The following is a 25441-nucleotide window of genomic DNA, read 5'->3' on the forward strand; positions in this document are numbered from 1 at the left end:
ACAGGGTGTCTGTTGTGGGGGAGGAGGGGAAAGGAGATTGTTAGCCGCTTTGAGACTTCTTTGGGTAGTGATAAAGCGGGATATCAAATCCAAACTCTTCTTCTTCTTCTGCAAGCATATAAATTATCCATGGGGTGGGGGTGCAGATGTGTGCATACGTTCCTAGCTTTTCCCCACTGAGAGCATTACGGATTAGGATGTCTCCAAAATATCACCCCACAGACATCGAATATTGTCCCTACTTATATCACCTAGGCTATGGTGTACTATGAAAGACAGCAAAAGGGACTAAGGCATCCAAAGGAACCAGCTCCCAGAACAGCAGGTGTGTCTACAGGACGAACCACAGGCTTAGCTAAAGCACACCCACATGTAAGGTCAGTTGCAAATGAATCTTATGCAGCCACACCCACAGAAAAATATTCTGCCTCTATAATATTGAGCTTTTACCCAAGCCTTCTTCCTCTTAGTTTCTTCAGAAAAATGGGCCCAAGCAATCATTCAACTTTATAAAACCGACAAAAATAGTGCAGATGACCATGAAATTTGTCTTTTATGGAAACGTTCTTGGATATTGTAAAAAAAAGAAGTTTAGACTTCAAAACTAGAACTGTCAACAACAAAATGTAACTACCGTAAAAGGTGGTTATAGAATCATAGGGTTGTAGAGTTCGTTTAGATCTATATTAACAGAAATTAAAAGCAGAAACCAAAGCAAATTCAATATTTATTTATTTTAGATAAAAACCTAATGCATAGGGTGCCATGCAATCGATTTTTTTTTGCTTCATTTTCCAATATTGCACAGGAGAAACACAGCGGGAACCAATCTAAAATCCACACTTGGCATCTGCAGCAGTCTTTTTTCCAAGTCGGTTATTAACATTTAAAATCAATAATATAAATCAGCAGCCTGTATAACAGTGACAAGAAGAGACCAAGTATGCTGGCACAATGCCAATTTTCTATCAAAATAATCAAGTATAATAATATTGGCATAGCCCTTTCAATACTTCAGAGCATTTCACAAACATTATCTAGTTGTGATCCCTACAATAACCCAGTATTGTGGATTTTTTTGGGGGGGGGGGGGAACTGAGGCCGAGAGTGAATGGCTTCCCTACGGCAAGATTCAAACTGAGGTGAGATTCAAACCAGGGACTTCCTGATTCACAGCACAGTCTTTTAGCTATTAGGCCACACGAATTTAAATATATTTATATTTAAATATAAATGTATGATTGAGCACAATCTTCCTGAGTGTGGACCACAGTCACCTGGGAACTACTGCTGTCAAGAAAGGTGGCTTTCTTTTTGTTTTCAAATCAGAAGAACCAGACAATGAGGAGATGACCCCGGAAGACACTTCTTGGAAAAAAAGGGGGTTGTGGAGTCAACAGATATCCTAGGCTTCCTTTCCGGGCGCCAAAAACACCAACGTTTTCATTTTCATCAGGAAATCTAATCCAATCGAAGTTCATGAGCAGCTGATCATCCAGTTTATTTGTACTACAGATGTGCAGGAATCAAATGTGATGCCAAGACTCCTAGTTATAGATTCTGTAATCGGGAACCTGTGGCAAGAGAAAGCAAGTGAAATTTTATCGCTATTGTTCTTTGAATGACTCAACCTAATCGCAGATCGGATTCATATTGGAACACACTGTGCTACTCATCCACTGTTGAAGCTTTCAAACTCCCAGCTGCCTTTTTCTGCTATGTGAAAGGGAAAGGAATCTGGCAGAATAATGAGGAAGGCATCTCGGTCGCTTTGCAAAAGAAGTGTAGTTGTCGGTAAAATTCAGCAGGCTTTTTATTAGTCATTTAGCCTAAAGCTAGTCTTCAGTGCCGTTATCACTCAAGTAATCCCTTCTTGTCAAGTTCTCATGCTCGGTAGGCATAAAGTCCTATGGCACCCGCAACAGGTCTAGTAAACATCCCCTCAGAAATCCACAAATTGCTCTTCCTGCTCAGTTCCTTGTTTGCACTGGCTCAGCCTGTCTTACTCTGAGGGTGCCCCTGAAACATGCCCAAATTTCATTGTCTTCCAGGACTGGACACCGACCTTCCTCCTATTCTGAACAGAGCAGAAGTGCAAAAGAGCTTCCCTCTGGGAGTAAGTCCAGTGGTGACAGATGTAGGTGCCTTCCCGCCCCCCCCATCTGCATGCCCACACCTCTTTGTGGTTGTGCCTCGCCTGCTGTTCTTTTCAACGCATCCGCCATTATATCATGGCCCCATGGCAGCCAAATTCAAAATGGGCCTGCTGGCCTCAGAAGGCTGGTAGCCCCTAGAATAGTGTGCCTGCATGCGTATTTATAGGAGTGTATGGGCTGTGTGTGAATATAAGTTGGAATGTGTGCATGGCATGGAGTGGGGCAGGGACTTGACCCCAACACCTCGCTAATATGCTCAGCTAGCCTGCTCAGTAATCATGGAGCTATATACCCTGTTTCCCCTTTTTTTTAAATACGTAGTCATAAAGTAAGCCATGGCAGAGTTTTTAAGCATTTGAGAAATATAAGACATACCCCGAAAATAAGCCATACTTCCGCGCCGCGGAAACCAACCCCCACAGGCACCTCCACTCACAGAGTCACTCCATGCGGCCGGCACTGCAGGAGCGCGATCAGCTGTGAAGCAGCGCTCCAAAAGCTCCCGCTTAACAGCTGATCGCACTCCCGCCTTGCTGGCTGCATCCCCGTGCTCCGCCTTCTCGTCCACTGCCGTCCCTGCCGCTTCCGTGTTTGCCGCCACCGCTGGGCTCACTGCTTCTTCCTTGTTTGGCCCGGCCAAGGAGCTTGGAGTGCCCTGCAGTGGCGGGCAGAGCGTCTGAGCCAGCGGCCTCCGCCTGGCCAAAGACGCCTGCCGCCCCGCCACTCGAAACCAGTGGCTGCTGCAGCGCCGAGCACTCAAGAGAGCCCAGCAGTGCCCTGAGCCGTAAAAACCATACCAGTAATAAAAAAATAAGACATCCCACCGAAAGTAAGCCACCCTGTGTTTTTTTGAAGAAAAAAAGTTATAAGACGGTGTCTTAAAAAGGGGAAAACACAGTAGTATGCATAGTAAGAAATAGTACGGGAGCTTACTGCAAAACATTTCATTTCTCGCTACTAGCTGTGTTTTGTCAAGTTATCTGACAAATGTAACTTGAGGGTTCATCAGAATTACTATTGACGTCTCAAGCTGTGGGGGAGCTAAAAAGCAAAAACCATACCTCTACATTTCTCCATAGCTGAAATCACTTACCGCGGCCTTCAAAGCTTGGTCCAGATCTTCTAACAAGTCTTCCGAGTCTTCTAAACCGATAGACATGCGGATTAACGTATCCGAGATCCCAAGGGCATCTCTGTCTGCCTTTGGGACTGAGGCATGAGTCATGATGGCACTAAACAAGAATAGATAGTCTGTCAGATCCTCCAAGTGTCACTATTTTCCAGGGACGTACCTGATTTATTTTCACTGCAGAAATGTTGGAGGGTATGGAGTTATCTGACCTCCAAGCAATCCTGAATAGGGAAGGGTGTTTTTTTAGTGTTTTATTGTGTTTTTATATATGTTGGAAGCTGCCCAGTGTGGCTGGGGCAACCTAGTAAGATGTGTGGGGTCTAAAAAGTAAAATTCTCAACATGGAATGGGATGTCCCTATTTCCATGAGAGAAATGTTGGAGGGTATGGCCTGTCATTCCAGATGCAACAGTTAAAAAGAATTTCACATAACCAGGAGAGAGGCGGCTATCAATCCACGGGCAAAATACCAATGCATTCCCTTTAAGAGACAGACTCTGATCCTTATTGGCCTCAAATCCATGCCAAGTGCTCTGGGATGATGGCACTGACACCTTCCTGAAGGCTGTGGAATTGCTATGCTAGAAGCAAGCAGTTTTCTAGACGGCAGCCAGTTCTGAGAGCTTCTGAACTGGCACACTGCATCAAACAGGCAGGCGGCCACAGAAAACAGAGGGAGAGGACAGGTGCAGTATGAAAACATGTCTCGCAGCAAATTCTTTGCAGTTGAGCCCAATTTGCAAGTGAAGTAGACCTAAACACCAGCTCATCAAAACACTCGTGTGGTGTTCAGTCTGTTCTTGAGGCAAGCTGTCTGCCTTTAAAGAAACTGTATTAAAGTATAGTCCTGCATTTGTTTGCCTTGAAGATGATAGATGATAGATAGATAGATAGATAGATAGATAGATAGATAGATAGATAGATAGATAGATAGATAGATAGATAGATCGTAAGGCCCGGACACTGAGGTCCTGCTCCGAGGGCCTTCTGGTGGTTCCCTCACTGAGAGAAGTGAAGCTACAGGGAACCAGGCAGAGGACCTTCTCGGTAGTGGCGCCTGCCCTGTGGAACGCCCTCCCATCAGATGTCAAGGAAATAAACAACTATCTGACTTTTAGAAGACATCTGAAGGCAGCCCTGTTTAGGGAAGTTTTTAATGTTTGATATTTTATCGCTTTTTTATTATTATATTCTGTTGGGAGCCGGTCAGAGTGGCTGGGGTAAACCCAGCCAGATGGGTGGGGTATAAATAATAAATTATTATTATTATTATTATTATTATTATTATTATTATTATTACTACTACTACTACTACTACTATTTTGATGGGGGAGTTTTCTTGGCAACATAATTGGGGGTGGGGGTAATGATGGTTAGTCAACTGATACCATACACTTGCTTTTAGAAGCAATTTCATCCTTCTGCCATAAAGCTCAGCTTTTCCCAGAGCTCAGCCCTGGACTGGAAAAGTTACATTTTGACAGAACGCAGCAAGAAAGCTTCCAAGGACAACAGTAAACATATTCACTCCTACCAAGACCCTAAAGGATACTGGTGTGTCTTGTCAGCCAAGTCTGCCAACTCTTGTCAGGTTTTCAGCAGAGAGGTGGAACACTATGAGGCATGGCTTTTGTGGTGGTCTAGGAAGACCCAGAAATAAATGTGGTTTTCCCTGATAAATGAGAGGCCCTGCCACGAGATTTGGAACAGGGTATGTCCAGCTTGCAATTTTTTATATTTTTTTAATGTACCTTGTTTTCCATCACATCTAGGTCTCACAGGGACTTCCAAAATTAAAACATACAATTATATCTACAGCGGCAGCAGAACCTGCGGTGGTTCTATCCAATTTGGACAGGCCAATCTCATTAACCAGAGAGTTTAATATGGCCACAGGATGACATCCAGGAAAAAGATTGTGTTCACTAGCCCAGTCATTTTTCCTGGCTATAAATCTCCCTAAGAGGCAGAGAAATGCTAGAGCCAAACTCCTGTAATTTGAAAGCTGCAGTAATTTAGAAGTGATCAAGTGACGCTTCTGATCTGTACCATGTCTATCGTTAAAACACACACTTTTACAAAGTCATATGCTCTACAGCAGAGTTTCCTGTACCAAGCATGCCCTCCTCTGTACACAGCTTAAAACAGCAGATTGCCAGTTCATTATTTGAGAAAGCATCTGAGTACCGCTACACAGCCATATTATGGAGGAATAAAAATGGTAGAACTGTTCATGCCAAGATGATTTTCTTTAAACATCTAACTGGTTAAGGATCTGGGATAGATACGGGTTTATTATGGGCTTAGTAGAATTTTCTATCTCTCCATCAAGAGTATTGGCAGATGGCTTGAAATTAGATACTAATAAAGACTTTTAAATAGCAAAAGAAATTAAAAAATACTTCTGATGTAAATAATCTTGTTTCGTAAAAGGGCAAGATATGATGGCAGTCAAAATAAATAAGGTTTAACCTAACCTAAAGTTTAACCTTAAAAATTGTTTTCAACTACATTGAAGGATCAGCCCTTCAGATAAAGAATTAATAAGTTATATATTTACTACATTAAAAAAAGAAACTCCCTTCACTGAAAGAATGATGGGGAACAGTACAGTATTTGGCCATTGTGGCCAAATTATTATTATGTTCGTTATAGTCTGAATTGTATTAAATATAAGAGAGATTTAAAATAAAATAAGGATAGTTGATTCCAACAGAGATTTCAGATTAACTTCACTTACGGATGCTCTGCCAGGCTTTCATATCCTCCTAGACTTTCAGCCAGCGTAAAAAGCTTAAGAAAGGAAGAAGAATGCAGAGCATTATATTTCAGCTTTCATTCATTCATTCATTCATTCAACTTTTCACTTGAAGCTCATTCCCTATACAGATAGCAAAGGCCAGAGTCTGCTGCTGTCGGCTCTCTAGTCAGCTGGGGCTGAATGCTCTTTCCGGCAGAGAGGAGCAGAAGCAAACTTGTTCCTGGGAGCGAAGGGGAGCAGCTTCCTAGTGGCATTCGTCCCCTGGCCAATGGCAGATGCCAGAATGTGCCTTCCTTTCTGCATGACATGGAGATCTTTTTTGGCAAAATATGGCTTCTCCCGCAAGCCTGTACTAGGGCATGGGAAAGAGACTGTAGCTGCCACGCCTGCACTGAATTGTTGCTCTGCTGTGGAAGGATGGGTCTGCAGTGGCAAGGAGAGAAGGCAGCACTATATTCAGCACAGCCCTGCCCTACTAAATCCTATGGGCCCCTGAGCTCCCAGGATTCCAAAAGGGGTGAGCACAACTCGCTAGTTAACTAATAGTAATTGCATAAGCAGCCTTGGCCAAGCTGGTGACTACAACTCCCATCAGCCCCAGAGACCACGTTTGTCTCTTTGTGCCATGGCAATCTCAGATACAGGCCAGGAAAAGCTTTTCAGGTTTTTCCACCTAGGAGCAATCAATCAATCAATCAATCAATCAGGGGAACAATAACAGGCATTCTCAGGAGCTTTTGTGAAATTTCCGTTCCCTAGAGACTCTCCAAAAACCTGCGTTTGAGCATTTTCTGGGAGTGATATACGATTCTCCTCTTGCTTGGTTGGTTTATAGCAGCCAGGGATAGAATTAAAGCAATATGGAGGTAAATGACTATGATGAACATATTACCACCTGCCCCCCAAAGGTGGATTATGACTTTCCTGTTAGTTGTTTATGGACTGCGTGGCTACCTCCTGGTTTGGGGTGCCCAATCTGCCCTCTGCAACGAAACTCCGATGCTGTCAGTAAATTATGAGACGAAGGGGTCCAGGAGGTGGAGCAATCCCCCACCCAACTCCTTTCGCCTTAAAATAAACCCCTCACTACTTCTGGGCTTCTTAGTAATGAGAGTCTAATTCCAGCTTTCGTGGCACTCTAGGTTTTCACCCTATTGCCCCTTTTGTGTGACTCTAGGACACAAACTATCCCCCCCTCCCTTTTCCCTGAGGTAAGTTTTGCCCTCTTCTGAGTCTCCACCTCTGTGAGTTATGATACGCTGCTGGAACAACTGAGACGATTCTCCTTGAATTTTATTTTCTTGAGAACATAGGTTTTCCCCCCCCCCATTAACGATTCATAAGGTTACAAACTTAGTTACAGTTGTACACTAACTCTGTCAAACTTTAACTCCAAGTTAACCTAAGCCTAACCTAAACCACCACTAACCTCACTTCACACCCTTCTCCTTCCCTCCTTTGTCCCCACACTCCCCTCTCCCTCTCCAAATGGCTATCCCCTCCTCTTTTGAACCGGGAACCGTCCCACCTCTAAAAGATGCGTTGTCCGTTAAGTTGGAGATGGATTAACTCTTTCTAATCCAGGGTGTAATAAATCTTCCATACTAGGGCTAATCCGTTACACCCTCCTCAGCAAGACCCCAATAATTTTTGTAGAAGCAGCAAAAAGGTATTCACTAGACATAGCACAGTAAAGGTAAAGGGTAAAGGGACCCCTGACCATTAGGGTCCAGTCGCGGATGACTCTGGGGTTGTGGCACTCATCTCGCTTTACTGGCTGAGGGAGGTACAGATTCCGGGTCATGTGGTCAGCATGACTAAGCCGCTTCTGGCGAACCAGAGCAGCGCAGGGAAAGTCCATTTACCTTCCCGCCAGAGTGGTACCTATTTATCTACTTGCACTTTGATGTGCTTTCGAACTGCTAGGTTGGCAGGAGCAGGGACCGAGCAACAGGAGCTCACTCCGTCACGGGGATTCGAACCGCCGACCTTCTGATCGGCAAGCCCTAGGCTCAGTGGTTTAACCCACAGCGCCACCCGCACTGTAGGGTACTAATTTAAACCTATCTGCCCAGTCCGGTGCCTGACGGGGATACAAACTGCCCCCCTCCCCTGGTCATCAGATTGATCATTTAATGAGCAGGGAGGGAAAAGTTAACCAGCCCTAGTTTGTGGGATGTTTATATCTTCGGTTGTTGTTGCTGAAGTACAGTAAAGCTCTTGGCTCATTCATTGTTGTTAATTTAGGTGCCAACTTTTGGTGAAACCAAAGTATGCCTGTTCACAGCCAGCAGGCGCAAGCCAGGATGAATGATACGCCGCTGGCAGAAATTCAGGAGAAATGACTGCGTAGCTGTCTTTACAGGAGCATACTTTTCCAGTGATACATGCGGATGAGGCATTGATTTGACAAGTGTCTTCTGAAGACTCAGCACTAATGCCAGGCATTTCAAAACACCATGCCAGTGTTACATAAGCAAGGGCTCCCTTGCTTCCAAAATTCCAGACAGGAGAGCTGGCTGGCCCTGGGTGGCACGACGTGATATCTTAGGCAAGCAGCAGTTGCCTGAATGAACACATCATTTCTAAGATACTCCTTTTCCTTCCCTGTCATTAATGCCACTTTGCATAACGAGGTGGGTTATTTACATTTGGGGACAGCCCGTCCTTTAAAGCTTCCTTTAAGGGAAGAAGCATCTTGCTAAGTTTTTTACAGCATCCATATCCTGACAAGTGAGGGGCAGGGAGCGTTCCTCTTTCAGAAGCAATGCAAGTCAGGCCTCTTTCTTACCTTTAGGCTTCTGAGGAATGTGGAGGCACTTTCAAGGTTTCCTTTAATGTAAAAGGAGATCATTCCTGGGCAGCCTGTGCACTGGCGTTGCACCAGCTCGTACTGCGGGTGTGACGGCAATCCTGAAATGAGTTATGCATTATTCAAAGCACCCAGATTTAGGTTATCATTGCTTTAAAACACACACCATCTATTAAAATATGAAGTGGCTAGTCCCAAGACATAAAATGTACTTTGTTCATTGCTATGGTTCAAAGTGAGTTAAGTTTCAAAATGCTGTTATTCAAAAATAAAAGAATTCTGGTTACAAAAGTGATATAAATTGCATTATACAAGTCTCTCTGCAAGGTTCACTTCCATAAGGTGGAGCAAGGGCCTGCTATTACAACCCCTGACCCCATGCTGACTACGTATTCCAAGGGGCAGCTGCCACCCCTTTCAAGGGGTCCACTAGGGTGATGACTTTTTTACAACCTCATTTCCCTGTATCATAATTTGATGAGCTTTCATTAAAGATGAGATAAAATCTTACTTTCAAAGAGATTTGATTGAAAAAAACCTCACGCACAAGACTAGGATTTTGAATGGCTTGCCTGGGATGAGTGTGTGTAAAGAAATAAACCAATTGAACCATGTAAAGATTGTGAATGTGTGGGGAACATATGTGAAAGAGGAAGAAAGGGAGAAGAGCATGGCAGGGAAATTCAAATAACAAACTGTGCCCTAGGCAGATATGAAGCAAATCGTTCACAAGCACTTCTTGTTTCCACCCTTTATCAGTCATTTGAGTCTTCAGAGTTACTGGGCTGGAAGAGCCCACTTAGTCATGCAGATTCCTTTGGTTCCCTCCTTGCTCCAATTACAGCCAGCGGCACTTTTTTTGCAAGAGCTTATATCCCCTGCCAGGTTCTGCAAAGCCAACTTACCAGGGAAGAGGACTTTCTCAACTCTTGGATCTGACTCAAGGTATTTGGCAATCGCCAGCGCATTGTGGAAATGTTGTTTCATGCGGATTGGCAGTGTCTTTAAACCCCGGTTGCAAAGGTAGCAGTCAAAAGGTGATGGAACTGCTCCAAGAGCTAGGGGGGAAAAAAGAAGGAAACACAGAGGTAACCCTCTTTGCTAATGGCTTTATTGCTGAATAGGTTTTTCAGCACCGTTGGGGAAAGTATAAGGAGGAACTCAGCAAGACAGTACTGCTGGCTCATCAAAATATAGACACATGTTCAGAACAGAATCCCAAACCCCAGCAGAGTTTTAATCAAAAAGTTAAAATATAGCATTCAGGTAGCATTGCAGCTATTAAGGCTTCCGAGTTTTGAAGCAGGAACCTCAAATTCAGGAACTGATACCTTGCCTGGTGGTTTTTAATTTAGGTCTTTGAATCCTCTCCAGGCAAAGAAGGAAACAACAATATTATATATATTTTTATCATATTGCTTTTCCAAGGCCTCTGAGGTAATGTATGCTTCCTTACAGCAACTCTGAGAAAGGCTAAATTGAGAGATAGAAAGTGAGCATCAAGATTTTGTGAGATTTTGATCTAAATCTCCAGGGCCCAAAATTAAACAATCTATCCACCCACTACATTGAGTGACTCAACTGAAGGCCTTAGTAAGGCCTGAAACATGACTTCAGCACTGCAGTTTCAAATTTCCCATGAAAGCAAACTGGTTTATGGTGTCAGAATAAATCTCTTTGCGCCCAAGGAAAGTGGGATGGTAGAAAAGGCTGCACAAAATCTTTTTTTGTGGGTAAAATAGACACGTAAAACAAATGCACTACGTAAACCACAAAAATTGCAGTTCTGAATTTAAGTAGGCAGGTATCAGAAACCTGCATTCATCACATCTTTTTGTGTACTCACAATATTGTAAAAACCTGAGCCTCTCATGGAGATTATCGTCATTGACAGAAACCAGTCCCATTACAACATCACTGTGACCTGAAAAAACAAGGAGGCAGATGAAAAATGGCAAATCAGCCCTCTAAGTAGAAAAGTCAGACATAAATTTGTAGCTGTTTTCCCCACTTTCATTCTACGTGCTTCCTGTGTAATTAATTATACCCAATTTATAGCCTTCATGTCAACATAGATCTATGTCGACAAGGCGCTTAACCATGTGGTTAGAAACCACACATCTTTTAAATGATAAAAACAATAAAGAAAACACACAAAAAGAAAACTAAAACACAACAGCCCATTCAAATGAAAATGGCCTAAGCTTTAAAAATGCTTACATTAGCAGTTAGTTCTTAAAAGTCAGGAAATGCCTTTTTCTGAAACCTAAATGGCCAGGGTGAGGGTTCCAGGCAGCCTTTTATTGAGAGGGCATTCCTGTTGCAAAGCACGACACCACATTTCTTCTTGATGGTGAATACTCTTTGGTAAGAGGCTTGCACTGGCTGGAACCCTAATGCTCATTGGCAAAGCCCCTCAGCATCTCAAAACGATTCCTTTCACACCTGTACGGTGCAATTTTTAGTTGGACACAATGAGTTTTTCAAACATTTGAGGAATATTTTCTACCCCGGGGCAAGAATGAAAATGCAGAAAGTCTTCAAAGGAAAGAGCTCCTCATTCGGCAAGTATATATCCAATACAATATTGCCTTGTGGAGTTGTTGTTAAACTAACATCAAACGAAGTCCTCAGAAGAGAGACCAGTCTAGACAATAACCATTGTGTACATCTACTGTCATGGGCGTACCCAGGATCAAAACTAGGGGCAAGGGGAGGGGCCAAGGCACGGAAGGGGAGGGGCCACAAAGTGGGCGGGAACAGCGAACTCGCGCTCCGCCGGGCTGTGCCCCTCCCTAGCAGCAGGGCTGGTGGGCGGAGGCGGAGCCCAGCCCAGCGGAGCGCGAGTTCGGCGTTCCCGCCCACCGCGCCGCGCTCCCTGGTTCCCCGCCGCGCTTGGCCTTGCCTGAGGGCGCGCCGGGGAGCTGGAGGGAGGGTGCGGCGCGGTGCGGCGGGAATGGCGAACTCGCGCTCCGCCGGGCTGTGCTCCGCCTCTGCCCACCAGCCCTGCTTCTAGAGTAGGGCAGCTGCCCTAACTTGCCGCATGGTGGGTACGCCCTTGTCTACTGTGTTTAGAAGATGGCCAGATGCATTATGGGCTCTACTATAAAACAACCTTCCCACCCACCCCTCAAGGCAGCATGAAGAAAATAAAAACTTGAGAGTAGAAAGAAACAATAGAATGCCTTTTAGGTCTGGTAGCCTTGACTGTTTGTAATGTTGATTGGTAAATATCAATATAACATGGAAGTTTTCTCCAACAACACTCAGACACTTACCATTCATGTACTTGGTTGCCGAGTACATACAGATGTCTGCTCCTAAAGATAAAGGACGCTGAAACAACAAAATAAACACAGGAATTCAGAATGAAAAAGTACTGCTTTATTATCTGTAAACAGAAGCTGTAGGAATTTTACACTGCATATCCCTGTTCATTGGGAACTACCTACGTAACTGGATATGAGTTTCTTAAGCAAGATGACTAATGCTAAAGTATCTTCTTGCAAGTATTCTTTCTCCCTTTGCCCTAAATTCTCATAGGGAATTAATGTAGAACAACTGGTTTTAGCCAACCATTAGGGTCTGACCTAATTAATAATAATAATTGCATTCTTTCCCAAGAAATACTGTAACTGTCATAGCATCTCTTCCTCTTTTCTATCCTCTGCTTCTGGCACACTGGAAATTGTACAATTGGACACTGTTTCCCTCTATTATATCGGCTAATCTATTTGGAATGTTTGGTCATGGAGGATTAGTAAGGGAGAATGGGGCTAGATTATAGACCCACGTCATCATCAGACTTCTAATTCCATGGAATAAAGGCCTTCAACTTTACCACCCTTGTATTTTTCCCAAGCACTGTCTCAGTGTAGCATTATTATTATTAACCATGACAGCTCTTCCTGTTTTCAAATAGGTTGGTAAATTACAGACTCTGCGCCTTCATAGTTAAACCCTGTATTTTGTTTCTTCCCGGTGCAATCCTGGGCATGCTTACTCAGAAGTAAGTGCCATTGCATCTAATGCAGCTTGAGGGGCTCTTCCAACCCCAAGGCCCTCCACCAACCTGGAAGCAGGCCTGAAAATACAAATAGGTTTTCAACAGCTATCAGGAATTTGGTGCGTCCTGCGTATGATCGGGTTCACTAACTTAGGTAAGGGAAGGAAGACAGGTGGTTGGTACCTTAATAGAAATATGGTGCATGTTTGGCATGTATTGGAATTAAAAGTACATGATCACATGCTACCATATGCAACTGTTTAAAAAACCAATATGAACACTACTGTTAAGTTAATGAATCAAAGAGGTGTTTGCTTAATTTTTTTTCTTCAATCGATAATGTTTTCTCCCTCTTACTCTATCATACCAGTTTCTCCATTCTTGTGGATATTTTTGTGTTATTAGTGGCTTTACATTAGTGGTGCTAAAATATATGGTTAGATGGCTAGGTCAATATCTAGGTTATTGTTTGTTTTTTTATCTTTTGGTCGTGGTTGCTGGAATTCATGCACAAGGTATAAATTAAAATTTAAAAGGAACATGTTAGTCCAATACTTGCTGAACTCGAAACACTTTGCAACTTCTCAAAACCAGTAACAGTAACAGTAACATGAACTTGGCGTGATGTACTAGCAGTGACCCTTCTGTTGCTTTTGAAACTATCGAGCTGAAACACTTTCTCTTTGTGCTGTGAAGTCCTCGAAGTGCACACGGCAGCAGTCTCCAGCATTTCACTATGCAGTTGGCCCAGTATGTTGACTGTTCCACACCACAGGTCTAGTTGTTGGCACAGCAACTCTGGGGGTCATTGAATTGCTAAAGCCATTACTTATTAATAACTGCCATATAACACTACAGAGTTAATCAATGCAATGCAGCTCCTCTCAGTATAGCCACAGAAGAAATGTTAGCTAGGCTGGTTACTGGACACCTTCATTTCCTCAGCAGATTCTTATATACAGCAAAGAGGGGGAGGGAGATCTGATGCAAATGGGAGACAAGAACTCCAGCACATGGCTAATTTGAAGATAACTTCAAGGGCTACTAGTGTGGTGTTGTGGTTAGAGTTCTTGACTAGGACCCGGGAAACCAGGTTTAAAATCCCCACTTAGCTACTAAGTGCACTCAGGTCTAACCACAGTCTCTTTACTAAGCTAATTCACAGGGTTGTTGTGAAACTAACAAGGAGAGGCAGAGAACCACGTAAGCCTAACTGAGCTCCTTGAAGTTAATATATCTGTAGTAATAGATAAAATATAAAATTGGTTTATGCTTTGAAAGGAGTATTCATCTACTAATAACAGGAAAAATATGATATTCCATTAAAGAAATGAAAGATCAGTGGATCATCAATAAAAAGCCAATACTCCACATAAAATTACGGAATTTCCACCCCACCTTCCACACATCTTCTTACCAGATCAGTGACATGGGAATGGAAGGGCTGCAATCCAAAATACATTTGCTTGGGTGTAAAGTAAAAACACAGTGGGGCTTACGTCTGAGTAAACATGCATAGAACTATGCTGCAGCTTGCTCTAGAAAACAATAAACATATCCCTCTATCTACCAGATTAACTCTGTGTCCCCTGTTGAGCAGGTTTGTGTGCCAGAAAATGTCTCAGGCTGTGTCATGTCATGCGGAAGAGCCATTAAATGCCTACACACCCTAGAAAAGTCAACCACATACCCAAAATTCAGCACCAGAGCCAGTCACTTTAACACAGAAGAGTTCATCACTGCTAGTTCCCTCCTGCGATACCGTTTTTTTGAGAAGGAAAAAATTACTATATGCATGAAGCACTTCTGGGACAGCACTGGGTAATCAGCTTACCTGGAAATATGCAGACATGAAGGTATTGTCTACTGCAAGAATAACGCCTTTATGCTTATGGACAATGTCAGCACAACCTTGAATATCAACAACTTTCAGCATTGGATTTGTAGGAGTTTCAATCCAGACAAGCTGTTTATTTTGAGAAGACAGACAGTCAGTGAAAGTTATGCAACGATACACGAGTGTATATTATTTTGGTGATATCACCAATAACTTGCCTTTCTCTTCTATGTTTCAAGGAAACACTGAACGGAAAGGTTATCACATATGTTAGAATCTGAGCTTGTCTTTTGCTTACACACCCATCCATGTGTGCACACCCACCCACCCCGCCACTGAACAAATTTTTCTGTTGTTGTGGCATATTCACTATTCCATATTAATCAATCACAAGTGGCTCCATGGAAATAACTTCTGGACTTTTAATCCTGGGCATCAAACCTGCTTTTCAACTTCACCTGCAGCCATTTGGATGTGAGCTGTGCTAGCCTCAAGTGTCTGGAACCAACCCAGAAAACTCCCTGGGTTGAATCCAATGATCATCTTGTTGTTGCCAGAATTGAGGAACCAATCGTGCATGTTTTGTTCATCAAATGAGTTCCAAAGGCTGTCATGAGGGGATGGACAAGATCCAAACGATCCTGCCCCAATTCCTATCATACCCAATAATGTTTTGTTAAAAATAATCTTCATATTACTTACACCATACCTGCTTACATTGGCAAATGCCCACCATGCACTTGCCAGAGATCAGGAGTGACAGCTACATGATATACAGTTGTGTTTGCCTCTTAAAGCAAAGAAGAGTTTGCTCCAACACAGTCAGTATAAGTGATATGTAGCATTATCACTTTAATCTTGTAAACCTTGTAAACCGAGGAGGCTTGATATAATAAAGTCATCCCAGGCATGTTGCAAACACTGTTTTATGAGCATTCCTCTGTTACCTTGGTCTCTGGTGTAATTGCAGCCTTGAGGTTTTCCAGTTTGGTGCAGTCAACAAAAATAGCTTTCAGGCCCATCTCTGATGCTATCCCCCGGAAATACCTATTGGTACCTAAGATATGAAAAGACCCACATTTAATCAATTAATTAAAGGTGAAAGCAATGGAAACCAGAACAAAGAGAAGGACCAACACAAGGTAGGGCATTTAGCAACAGCTGTGTCCAGAGTAGCATTGACAGCAAGCCCCACTGGTTTGCAAAGGGTCTCACTTCCATGTAAGCAGATTTACAGCCCAATCCTAAATATTTTTGTTATTAATATGTCTGCAGCCTGCCTTTGTGTCTCAAAAGAGATGCGTAAATAGTGTGACCTGGTACAAGGTTGCTTTCTGTTCTAAGGTGGCCTCTTCATCAAATAAATCAAGAAACAAATCTCACCAGGATTAATTCCTTGGTAAAATGCTTAGGGTTGCAACCTGCATCTCTTCTTTTCTGAAAGTTCAGCAAACATTGCAAACGTGGATGGAATCCTTTTATCAAGCCACACTGGTCTAAACAAAGAATGTTGGCTTCTCTATGTTGCCTGTCTTCTAGATTTCATTAAGTATTCCTAGAAAGAATATTTGTTTCCCAAGCTAACAAATTTGCTTAACAGAGAATTTAGAAGATTACATAAATCCCCTCTTCCTGTTGCCATGCTAGACTTCAGTCCTACCCTATTTGACTTATCATAGCTCCTTGGAATAAAACTGGCACAACCACCGATATCACATGACAGAAGGAAACATTTGGCTAGCCATGCCATCTTCCGCTTTTGTAGAAAACATGTTTCTCTGCTTGAACTGCTATGTGAGAGGCCCAGTCACAAGGGAACTCATTCCTAGATTACCCCTCGCTTTTAGCTATGGTAAATGGATACCTGTTTTGCTTACCCCTAAAGCTATCTTTGGCTGTCCTCCCAGAAAGTTTATGCACCAGCAGCTGCAAAGTCAACAGCACAGAGATTCCGGGTAAGGGATCTCCACCTTTCACCCAATGAAATCATACAGTAAACGCCTGCAACTCCTGTTTATTGCCTACGAGGTATTTGTTTTTAAAGGGTATGTGTTAAAGTTCAGCAGAGCAAAACCTTGTGACAATTTATGTTTTAAGCAGCTCTTTAGCCATATTAAAGCATTATTCACAGTATCCTCACACACATTAGTGACACCACTTTATTTCAAAGGGAAAACACTGTCTTAGGTGAAAATCAGTAATTATCAGTAGTTCCTGATTCACACAGCAAATAATGGTAGGCAACTCGCTATAGGTGATCCAATTCCTGGGCACACCTATACATGGGACAACATCTAGAGAGTGTAATGTACCCCACTGTGTCCCAGGAAGAAGAAGAGGAGGAGTTTGGATTTGATATCCCGCTTTATCACTACCCGAAGCAGTCTCAAAGCGGCTAACAATCTCCTTTCCCCTCCTCCCCCACAACAGACACCCTGTGAGGTGGGTAGGGCTGAGAGACTTCAGAGAAGTGTGACTAACCCAAGGTCACCCAGCAGCTGCATGTGGAGGAGCGGAGACGCGAACCCGGTTCGCCAGATTACGAGTCTACCGCTCTTAACCACTACACCACACTGGCTCTCTAGGACAACTGGGGTTGAGAACTCCACGTCAGGTAGAAGTCAAGGAACCTGGTATTGGCAGCTGAAGGAAGAGAGACAGATTCAGGGTTGTATGCTACAATAGCATCTAAAGTCGGCCAAACCCAACTCGTGGCTTCTAGATGTTTTGGACTCCAGTTCCCATCAGCCCCAGCCAGCACTGGCAATGGTCAGGGATGATGGGAACTGCAGTCCAAAAACATATGGAGGGTACTAGTTTGGGAAAGGATGGTGCAAGCCATACTTTGCAAAATATACAATGTAGAAAATAAAACCCAATGGGGCATAGGTTTGAATTATTAAGAAGTATTTTTTAAAAAGAAAAAAGCTTCTGAGCAAGTTCAGATCAACTAATGACGAAGCAATGCATTGCATGAAAGAACACCAATCTAAAGACTTTGGAAAATGAAAGAGAGAGCACAAAAATCTATTAATTTCAAGGGCACAATAGGTGCAGCAAATCCATGTGTGACAGAGGACTAGATAGTGCTGGGTGTCAAAATAACTGAAACCATTATTATGCCCAGGAAACAGGCTACTGAAGGGTCCAAAGTGGAAGTTTTATTTGGCATACAAGCAATTGAAAGGGACAAATATTGACTCTGAATGCAATGTGACTGAGGACTAATTCACAAATATGTGAACACCAGTTAGTGCCTCACTGCCGGGTGTGTCAACTAGCTCTGTCTAAGAAGTATTAATTAAGATAATAAGTGACACCTGTGGTGTCTGACCTGTTATAACTCTGACTTTCAAGCCATCCTTAGTGCTGAAGTGTGCAGGCTCCGGCTAATTATCTTCGAAATGCTTCTGGATTACAACCCTGAGATTACATCTAGGACAGTTAAGACCTGCCATATGCAAGTACAGCACTCACCCCCATAGACATCGTCTGTGCAAACAACAGTATCTCCTGCCTTCAGCAAGTGTGCAATGTTCACCGTAGCTGCTAACCCAGACGCATAGGATAAACCTAACGGGAAAAGGAAATAAACAAAGAACATCTGACAGGTGAACAAATGAATTCTTCAATATATTTCAGTTTTGTGGCACTTAACTCACTTTCAAAGGAGAGTTTACTGTGAATACCTAAATATCTAATCCTAAACCTAGGATTAGATATGGGGCTTTGACACAATAGGTAACAACAACTTTATCTAGAACCATTAAAGTTTTATCTAGAACAAACAATTTTATCTAGAACCCATAATTTCAAGAGTCTAGAAAAAAACACTATATTATGGAGATAATTGTGGACATTTACGTTATGAGCCGTGTCAAACTAAGCATTCCACACCTGAAAATGTGGATTATACCTTAATAACGTGGCCAAAAGTAATTTATCCAGGTTTGATGAAACAGATAAAATACAAAGATAGTTGCATTGTTGCATAGCATGATACCAGAATCAGAGCTAACCAAAAATCAATAGTTTCTCTTTTCCAAGACACTACGATTGCACCTTATGTGTACTGTTGGCTGAAGACAATCATCATTTTTTTTTGTAATGAAAATATTGACAACTTACAATACTTGCCACCATCCAGTGCTGCCACAGCTTTTTCCATGCAATCGCGGGTTGGATTTCCACAGCGGCTATATTCAAAGCCCTATGAAAGAGAACAAAAATAAAATAATGTAAATATACATCAATAGTTGATCAAATTATTAGGGATCAAATTATTTATAATGTACACCTGCAGTTTGGCCAAACAAATACTGACTCTCCAACTGAAGATGAAATTAGGAATTCTGTTTCCCCTTTTTTTAAAAAAATCAAAAGAGAAAGGAAGCGGCTTCTAAGATTTCTTTGTTGTGAAATCCTGAAAATGTTTCCATATATTTCCTTCCATTTGCCTTTATTACCATATTTATTACCTTTATTACCTGGAAAAAATATGTTATATGAAAAGTCAAATCATGGAAACAGATTAAATCTTGCAATCTAATAAATGCTTCAACACAGTTAAGTTGAAAGTCCCAGGGCTACTGCCCCTTTAACAGTTCTAAACAACAACTAAAGGTACAGAAGTCCTCCATCCCTCTTTGCATCCGGGCGTCCTATGGCTATCACTTGAGTTTTCTCCCGAAAGAAATTTCCATACCGATGGCAGACAGCTGGGATGAAAGCAAAACCAAACAATCACTTGGCTCAAAGACAGGTTGTGGAAGCAGCATGTGCCAGTCTGACAATTTATAAGACCTGCATTTCCCCTAGCAAGGCTCATTTGAAATGTTTGCTCTTCAGAACATCAGCAGAGCTAATGGAGGATTTATTTCAAAAAGCACACATTCCTAGTACAATTCTCTTGCAGGTATAAAATGGGGGAGACCAGAGAAGGGAGAAGGAAGAGGATGCAGAAGGAAGAGGATGCAGAAAACACACCTTGATGCAAAAACAAGGCTGAATCTCCTGTGTTTTGTAAGGCACCTTGCATGCCCTGCAGATAATGCTATAATTACTGTGGTTGGACTTTGCATGGCACAAAAGTCCAAGGTTTGATTTCCAGCATAGGCTGGGAACGGTCTCTGTCTGAAATCCCAGAGAGCTGCTGCCAGTCAGGATAGGCAAAACTGAGCTAGACAGACTGACCCAGTAGAAGGCAGCTTTCCGTGTTCCTAGAGTGGACAGGAGGTATTGGAATGGGTTACTGAAACAAGACCTAGACTGCAAGTCAGTGTTCTGTGACTGGTAGGGGGGTAATACATATATAGAGAGCTCAGGGCCAAGATGAGACTCAGCGGAAGCTTTCTTAATGCGGCAGAAGTAAAACTGCTAGGGAAGCAGTTTGTCTTCTAGGTTATCACACAAGCCAGTCAGATCCATTCTCTTCAGAGCAAGGATGAGGAATTCCAGATGTTGTTGGGATTCCAGCTTCCATCACCTCCAGCTGATAATGGGATCTGTAGAATAACAACATCTGGAGGACTTTAGCATAGGAGCAGGAGCGGAACCAAATGACCGTAATGTTTAATTGCCTCCTTTTCTGTCCACTAATCATAAAACTAAAACAGCTTATGAATTTCATACGAATTTGTTTCCTTGGCAGGGTCACGAAATGCAGGTAGGTGAGAACTGCAAGAGCAGCCAAAAACCACAGGCAACTGAATCATCTCCAGAGTTTTCTACCACAGCCAGCTTCCTTCATTGGCCAACGGGAATGGCTGCAGCAGCAACACTTCAAAGGAATTCTCTGGCTGCATGGTCAATCTTCACACATGTACATTGTGTTGCTTTGTTGCATTATAGCCATATATACACAGTGGTACCTCCGTTTACTAACTAAATTCATTCCGGAAGCCCATTCTTACACTGGAAACGTTCTTAAACTGAGGCGCACTTTCCCCAATGAGGCTTCCCACCCCACCACCAGTCCCCTTCCACCGGTCGTCTTCCGTTCATCTTCCGGAACAAAGTTCTGTAGCTACTTCCGGTTTTGCAGAGTATGTTGCCTGAATTGTTCGTTAAAAGGACTGTTCTTAGACTGAGGTACGACTGTATTATAGTTACAGTGCCTTCTTGCCTTAGCATTGATTACTTGAAAGCCTGAATATATTTGATGGGAAAAATTACAAATTAGGAATCCAAGCTGACCAGCCTTGGAGTGGGGGAGAGAGCAATGCTTTCTAGTGAAACAAATTATTCTGAACAGAACGTCATGTACTGTACATATTTTCCGCCTGTGGTTTTGTACTTCCTGCTTGGCTAAACTCTTGTACGTCAACTAGTAAAGTATGAAGTATCTTACTGAATACAGTATACAGAAGAATAGCTGTTTTTGCTACAATGGACTAAGAGTTCTGTAGCATTTTAAAGACTATGCTAAAATAAACCACTTAGTCTTTTAAGATGTCATGAGACTCTTCGTTCGTTTTATGAAACGTGGCATTTCATTGCTTCTAAAACACACAGGTTTTTTTCAACCCAAGATACATAATGAGTAATGCAATACTCTGGAAAGCTGCCGGCTTGCTTATGCAATTTCCATATTGTCTTGTGTCATGCAGAGGACAGTGTAGCAAGGCGGGTTTGTTTGGCCCTGCCCACTAGAATCTGCAGAGTTAAAAATGAGTCAGCTTTTTCTTGCAACCCAACTAGGATGATAGTCCAGAAATTCAACACAGCCTGAATGTGCTGGGCAAAACTAAATCAAGGATCTGCTTTTAAAACGTTTTCAAATAACATGCCAAATTTGCCATACCTAGAAGAACAAAACAGGCCTGAAGAAAGCAAATAAACCCCTAAATTGCAAAAGAAAGAAAAAGAAAAAAGAAAGAGGGAATCAGTATCTACTTTATACACAGAACTGTGTATGAAATAGTACAGATGCAACACACTTCCTGTCTGGAGTTCCATTGCTTGCTTACACTTACATTTATACCCACACACACCCTTTGTAGCCCCCTTCCACACATGAGCATCTTACTCTTCCAAAATATATCAGAGGTTCCACATGACACTTAATAATAGTGTTGCATACTACCCATTTGAATTCTAGCATGTCTGTGCAAAGGCAAAAACGGACAGTGCATTATTTTGCAGCAATTCCAAGTTTGTTTGTTTTTTGTTCTTTAAAGGTTAAACATTTGCTCACTTGTACTTTACTGCAAAAATGGGGGAGGAGTCAAATTAAGAAAAAGCTGTGGAAAAATAATGGAGAAAAAAACCATCCAACAGGGCGAGATTAAGATTCTGTCCATCAGCCATGGTGGGGAAATAGAAAAGAAGAGGCTGAATCCAGTCCTATTCAGTTCACTGCTGCCTGCATCTTCTGAATAGCTCAATTACAGAATTTCAGCCTTTATGAGACAGGTGTGGGACAGGTAATTCAGATAAGTGGAACATCACAGGTCACTTCTCCTGCCAGTTGTGTCAACAGAGCTATCTATACCAGTCCACATTTGGAAACGCATTGCTACAGAATGGGTGGGTTGTTTTTTTAAAAAAAAGATAGAACAGGGAAAACACTAGAATGCAAAGATGCTATCTAGATTCTCTAAGTGAACAAGCACTGTCAATTCCATAGGTGTGCAAGCCGCCTCAGCTTGCCTTTCTGGGAAAGCAAGACATAGGCCTACTTCAGAAGACTTTGGCTTGGATCCTGATCTGGCCTTTAGTTAATGAAAGCGCTCCTTCCAAGCATAGAAATGATTTTCACTGATGGAAGGGGATCAAAGCAATTATTGCAAATTCCCCCCCCCCCCTGCATTCACCCAGCGCCAGGTTCCACACTAAAGGATACATTGAAGTTTGTATCCAAAGTTAGTCCTTCTCTGAGTAGGTTAGGTCAGTTAATTTCAGTGGGTTTACTCAAGTGTGCTGAATACAACTGTACATTCCTATGCACATTGAAATGCCCATGTCTCTTGCTTTTCAAACTAGCAGCAGAGTGTGCCTGGTTAGGACTGGGGTTAACCTCACCCCCAATATTACTGTCCCAATTAAAATCTCTCCCTCTTGAAGCACTGTTTGTCCCAGAAGGGAAGCTGCCCCTGGGGCCAACCATGCAACAAAGCACAACAGCTTCGAAGGCAGGTGCAGGAGAGCAATTTTCACCAGGGCTGTGGTACAAGGTCCTCCCCACAAGCCAAAGTCCTTATCATGATCACACACCTGCAGTTGCTCTGCGGAAAAACAAGAGACAGGATTGTCTTGTTTGGCCCTCAAAATGCAAAGCGGGAAGGCAAAATTATAAAAAAAAAGGAGGCGATGTCATCCTCTTGCCTCATAAATAGGCAACAGGTGCTTCTGCTGGACTTTCACAATTCAGTGAGGATTATCATAATGAAATGTACAATTCAGCCAATACGGGCTAGCCTTTTTGATGTAGGAATCAGTAACAGACATATACTGAAAATCTTCATAAACTGCAAGCTAGGATCTTTCTCTCTCTCTCTCTCTCTTGTGTGTGTGTGTGTGTGTGTGTGTGTGTGTGTGTGTGTGAGACATCTGAACAGAACAGACAGGTGTGATGCTTGGGGGAGGCAGAAAGAGTCCGCTTGACTAGATGGGGAGGGGGGCGATGTTTTCGGAGAGCTGGCAGAAAGAAGATGGGAGTTGTGAGGTTGCATCCAGAAGCATATAAGGCAGGGTAGCCCCTAACTAAAGCAAACAGTTCAGTCGGTAGACGCATGAGACTCTTGGCCTCAGTGTCCTGCGTTCGAGCCCCACGTGGCGCAAAAAGATTCCAGCATCGCAGGAGGGTGTACTAGATGACCCTAGAGGCCCCTTCCAATTCTACGATTCTGTGAAGACAGCGAAGGACCCCCCCTCCAGGTCCCTCCCTTTCCCCCCACATCCCCGGCTCTGAAGCCTTGCTGGCCCCATCCTCCTCACTCACGCTGTGCTCCCCCGGTGCCTGCTGTTTGAACGTGGTGGAGAGGGAGATGGGGGGCACCACGGCCAGCGACTTCCATTGTTCGGCCTCTTGCCCCACGTGGATGGCCTGCGTGGCGAAGTGCTTGAAAGGCGGCAGGAAACCGGCGTGCCTCTGCTTCGCGTTCTCCATTTCGGCGACAAGAAGCGATCCTTCCTTCCTGCGTGTCGGAGGAGCGGCGGCACTGGGATCTTGGCTCCGCGGGGTGAGCTGGGGTCGCTGCTGCGGATGCTGCTGGCTCGAGCACGTCCGAGGGCGAGGGCGAGGTTGAGCGCTGGTGCAATCTCCAGGCGGAATTGCCTTTTCTCTCCTCCGCGGCTCGCCGGCTTCCCTGTGTCTGGCAGGGGCAGCTGCCTTAAGGCGGGCGAAGAAGCTCCACCCCGGCGAGCCGCCCGGCCAGTGAGTCGCCTCGCCTCGCGGTGGGTGGAGATGGGGCAGCCCTATCCCGCCACGCGCTAGCCCGGCGGGCGCCCCTCATTGGCGAGCGGCGGAGGCGCGTCGCGTCGCGCCCGGGGTGGACTCGGGGTCGGGGAGCGGAGAGGGCGCCGCGGGGCCGTCGGCTGGGGCCTGGGGCGAAGGTGCACTGCCTGCCATCGCCAGCGAGCCAAGCAAGCTTTGGCGAAGGAGAACAACAGCCCGTCCAATCGCGGCAAGAGAACTCCCTGAACACCTCCCTGTAAGGGAATCTTGAATAAAAGTTTGAGGGGAGGGGGCTAGGTAAGCCCCTTTCCCATAACCGATCACAAGACGCACACTATTTGAATGACATTGCCCATCAACTTTGGGGGGAACCCCGTCGCCCTCAAATATTTTATTGGGATCTCGGACCATAGGTGTCAGTCTTCCCTTTTTTTTTTTGCTGGAAATTCCCTTATTCCAGCGCCGTTTCCCACTGCTATCCTGGATTGTTAGATATACCGTAGACTGTCCCCGGGACAGGTGAGGCTGCTGCTGATCCCTTGTTTTCAAATCCGAAAGTTGACAGCTATGTCTCCGACGCTAGGAGTTGGCTCCTTTGCCTCCCTGAATTCTCTGAACATGTGTCTCTCCTCCCCCTCCCCCCCCCAACTCCTAGAAAAAGAAAAGGGCAAATGCAGTGCTGGAATTTTCTATTTTGAAATATACACCAGCACCAATCAAGTTCACAAGTTGCAAGCGGTTCGAGAGTACTGGGGGAGCAACTTGTTCCAAGCCCCCCACCCCACCCCACCCCCAATCTGGGACCAGGCCTGAAGGTAAAGGGCCCCTGACCATCAGGTCCAGTCGTGTCCGACTCTGGGGTTGCGGCGCTCATCTCGCTCTATAGGCCAAGGGAGCCGGCGTTTGTCCGCAGACAGCTTCCGGGTCATGTGGCCAGCATGACAAAGCTGCTTCTTAAACTTGACGTTAAAAACAAAGGAAATGAACTACCGGTATGTTTTTCTCGCCATGTATTTTCCTGCATTTCCTTTGCTTCTGACCCCACTGCTTACAGTTAGACACCACCACCACCACCCTTATATGTATATATAGACTGTAGTTCTCAAAAGCTTCTGCTATGATCAGTTTGTTCATATTAGTTGTATCCAGGTAGGTTAGAGCAGACTCACTGACCAATGTTGGTCATATCCTAGTGTTGCCATATTTCGAAAAGTGAAAATCTGGACACAAAAGTTGTGGAGCACTTTTTTTTAAAATAAAAGTTACTGAGTTTTTGTTTGTTTGTTTTTTTGCAAAACCTGGGGGGAAATGAAGTTTTTGAGCTGTTTTTAAGGAAATTC

At 43.7% G+C, this 25441-nt stretch overlaps 1 protein-coding gene across 1 annotated transcript; it reads right to left on the minus strand.

Annotated features, from left to right (window-relative positions):
- Positions 1-714: 714 nt before the first annotated feature.
- On the minus strand, positions 715-24014 carry CTH (cystathionine gamma-lyase). Its single transcript, XM_035124127.3, has 12 exons — positions 23646-24014; positions 18833-18914; positions 18182-18277; positions 15652-15761; positions 14702-14833; positions 12140-12197; positions 10708-10785; positions 9767-9919; positions 8841-8962; positions 6029-6081; positions 3250-3388; positions 715-1574 (listed from the first exon to the last, which is right to left on the minus strand). The coding sequence occupies exons 1-12, from the start codon at positions 23811-23813 to the stop codon at positions 1548-1550; spliced, it is 1218 nt and encodes a 405-aa protein (XP_034980018.1). The 5' UTR covers positions 23814-24014; the 3' UTR covers positions 715-1547.
- Between the last annotated feature and the right edge of the window lie 1427 nt (positions 24015-25441).

The sequence above is a fragment of the Zootoca vivipara genome, chromosome 7, assembly GCF_965207765.1.
Source record: "Zootoca vivipara chromosome 7, rZooViv2.hap1.1, whole genome shotgun sequence".
NCBI classification, from domain to species: domain Eukaryota; kingdom Metazoa; phylum Chordata; class Lepidosauria; order Squamata; family Lacertidae; genus Zootoca; species Zootoca vivipara.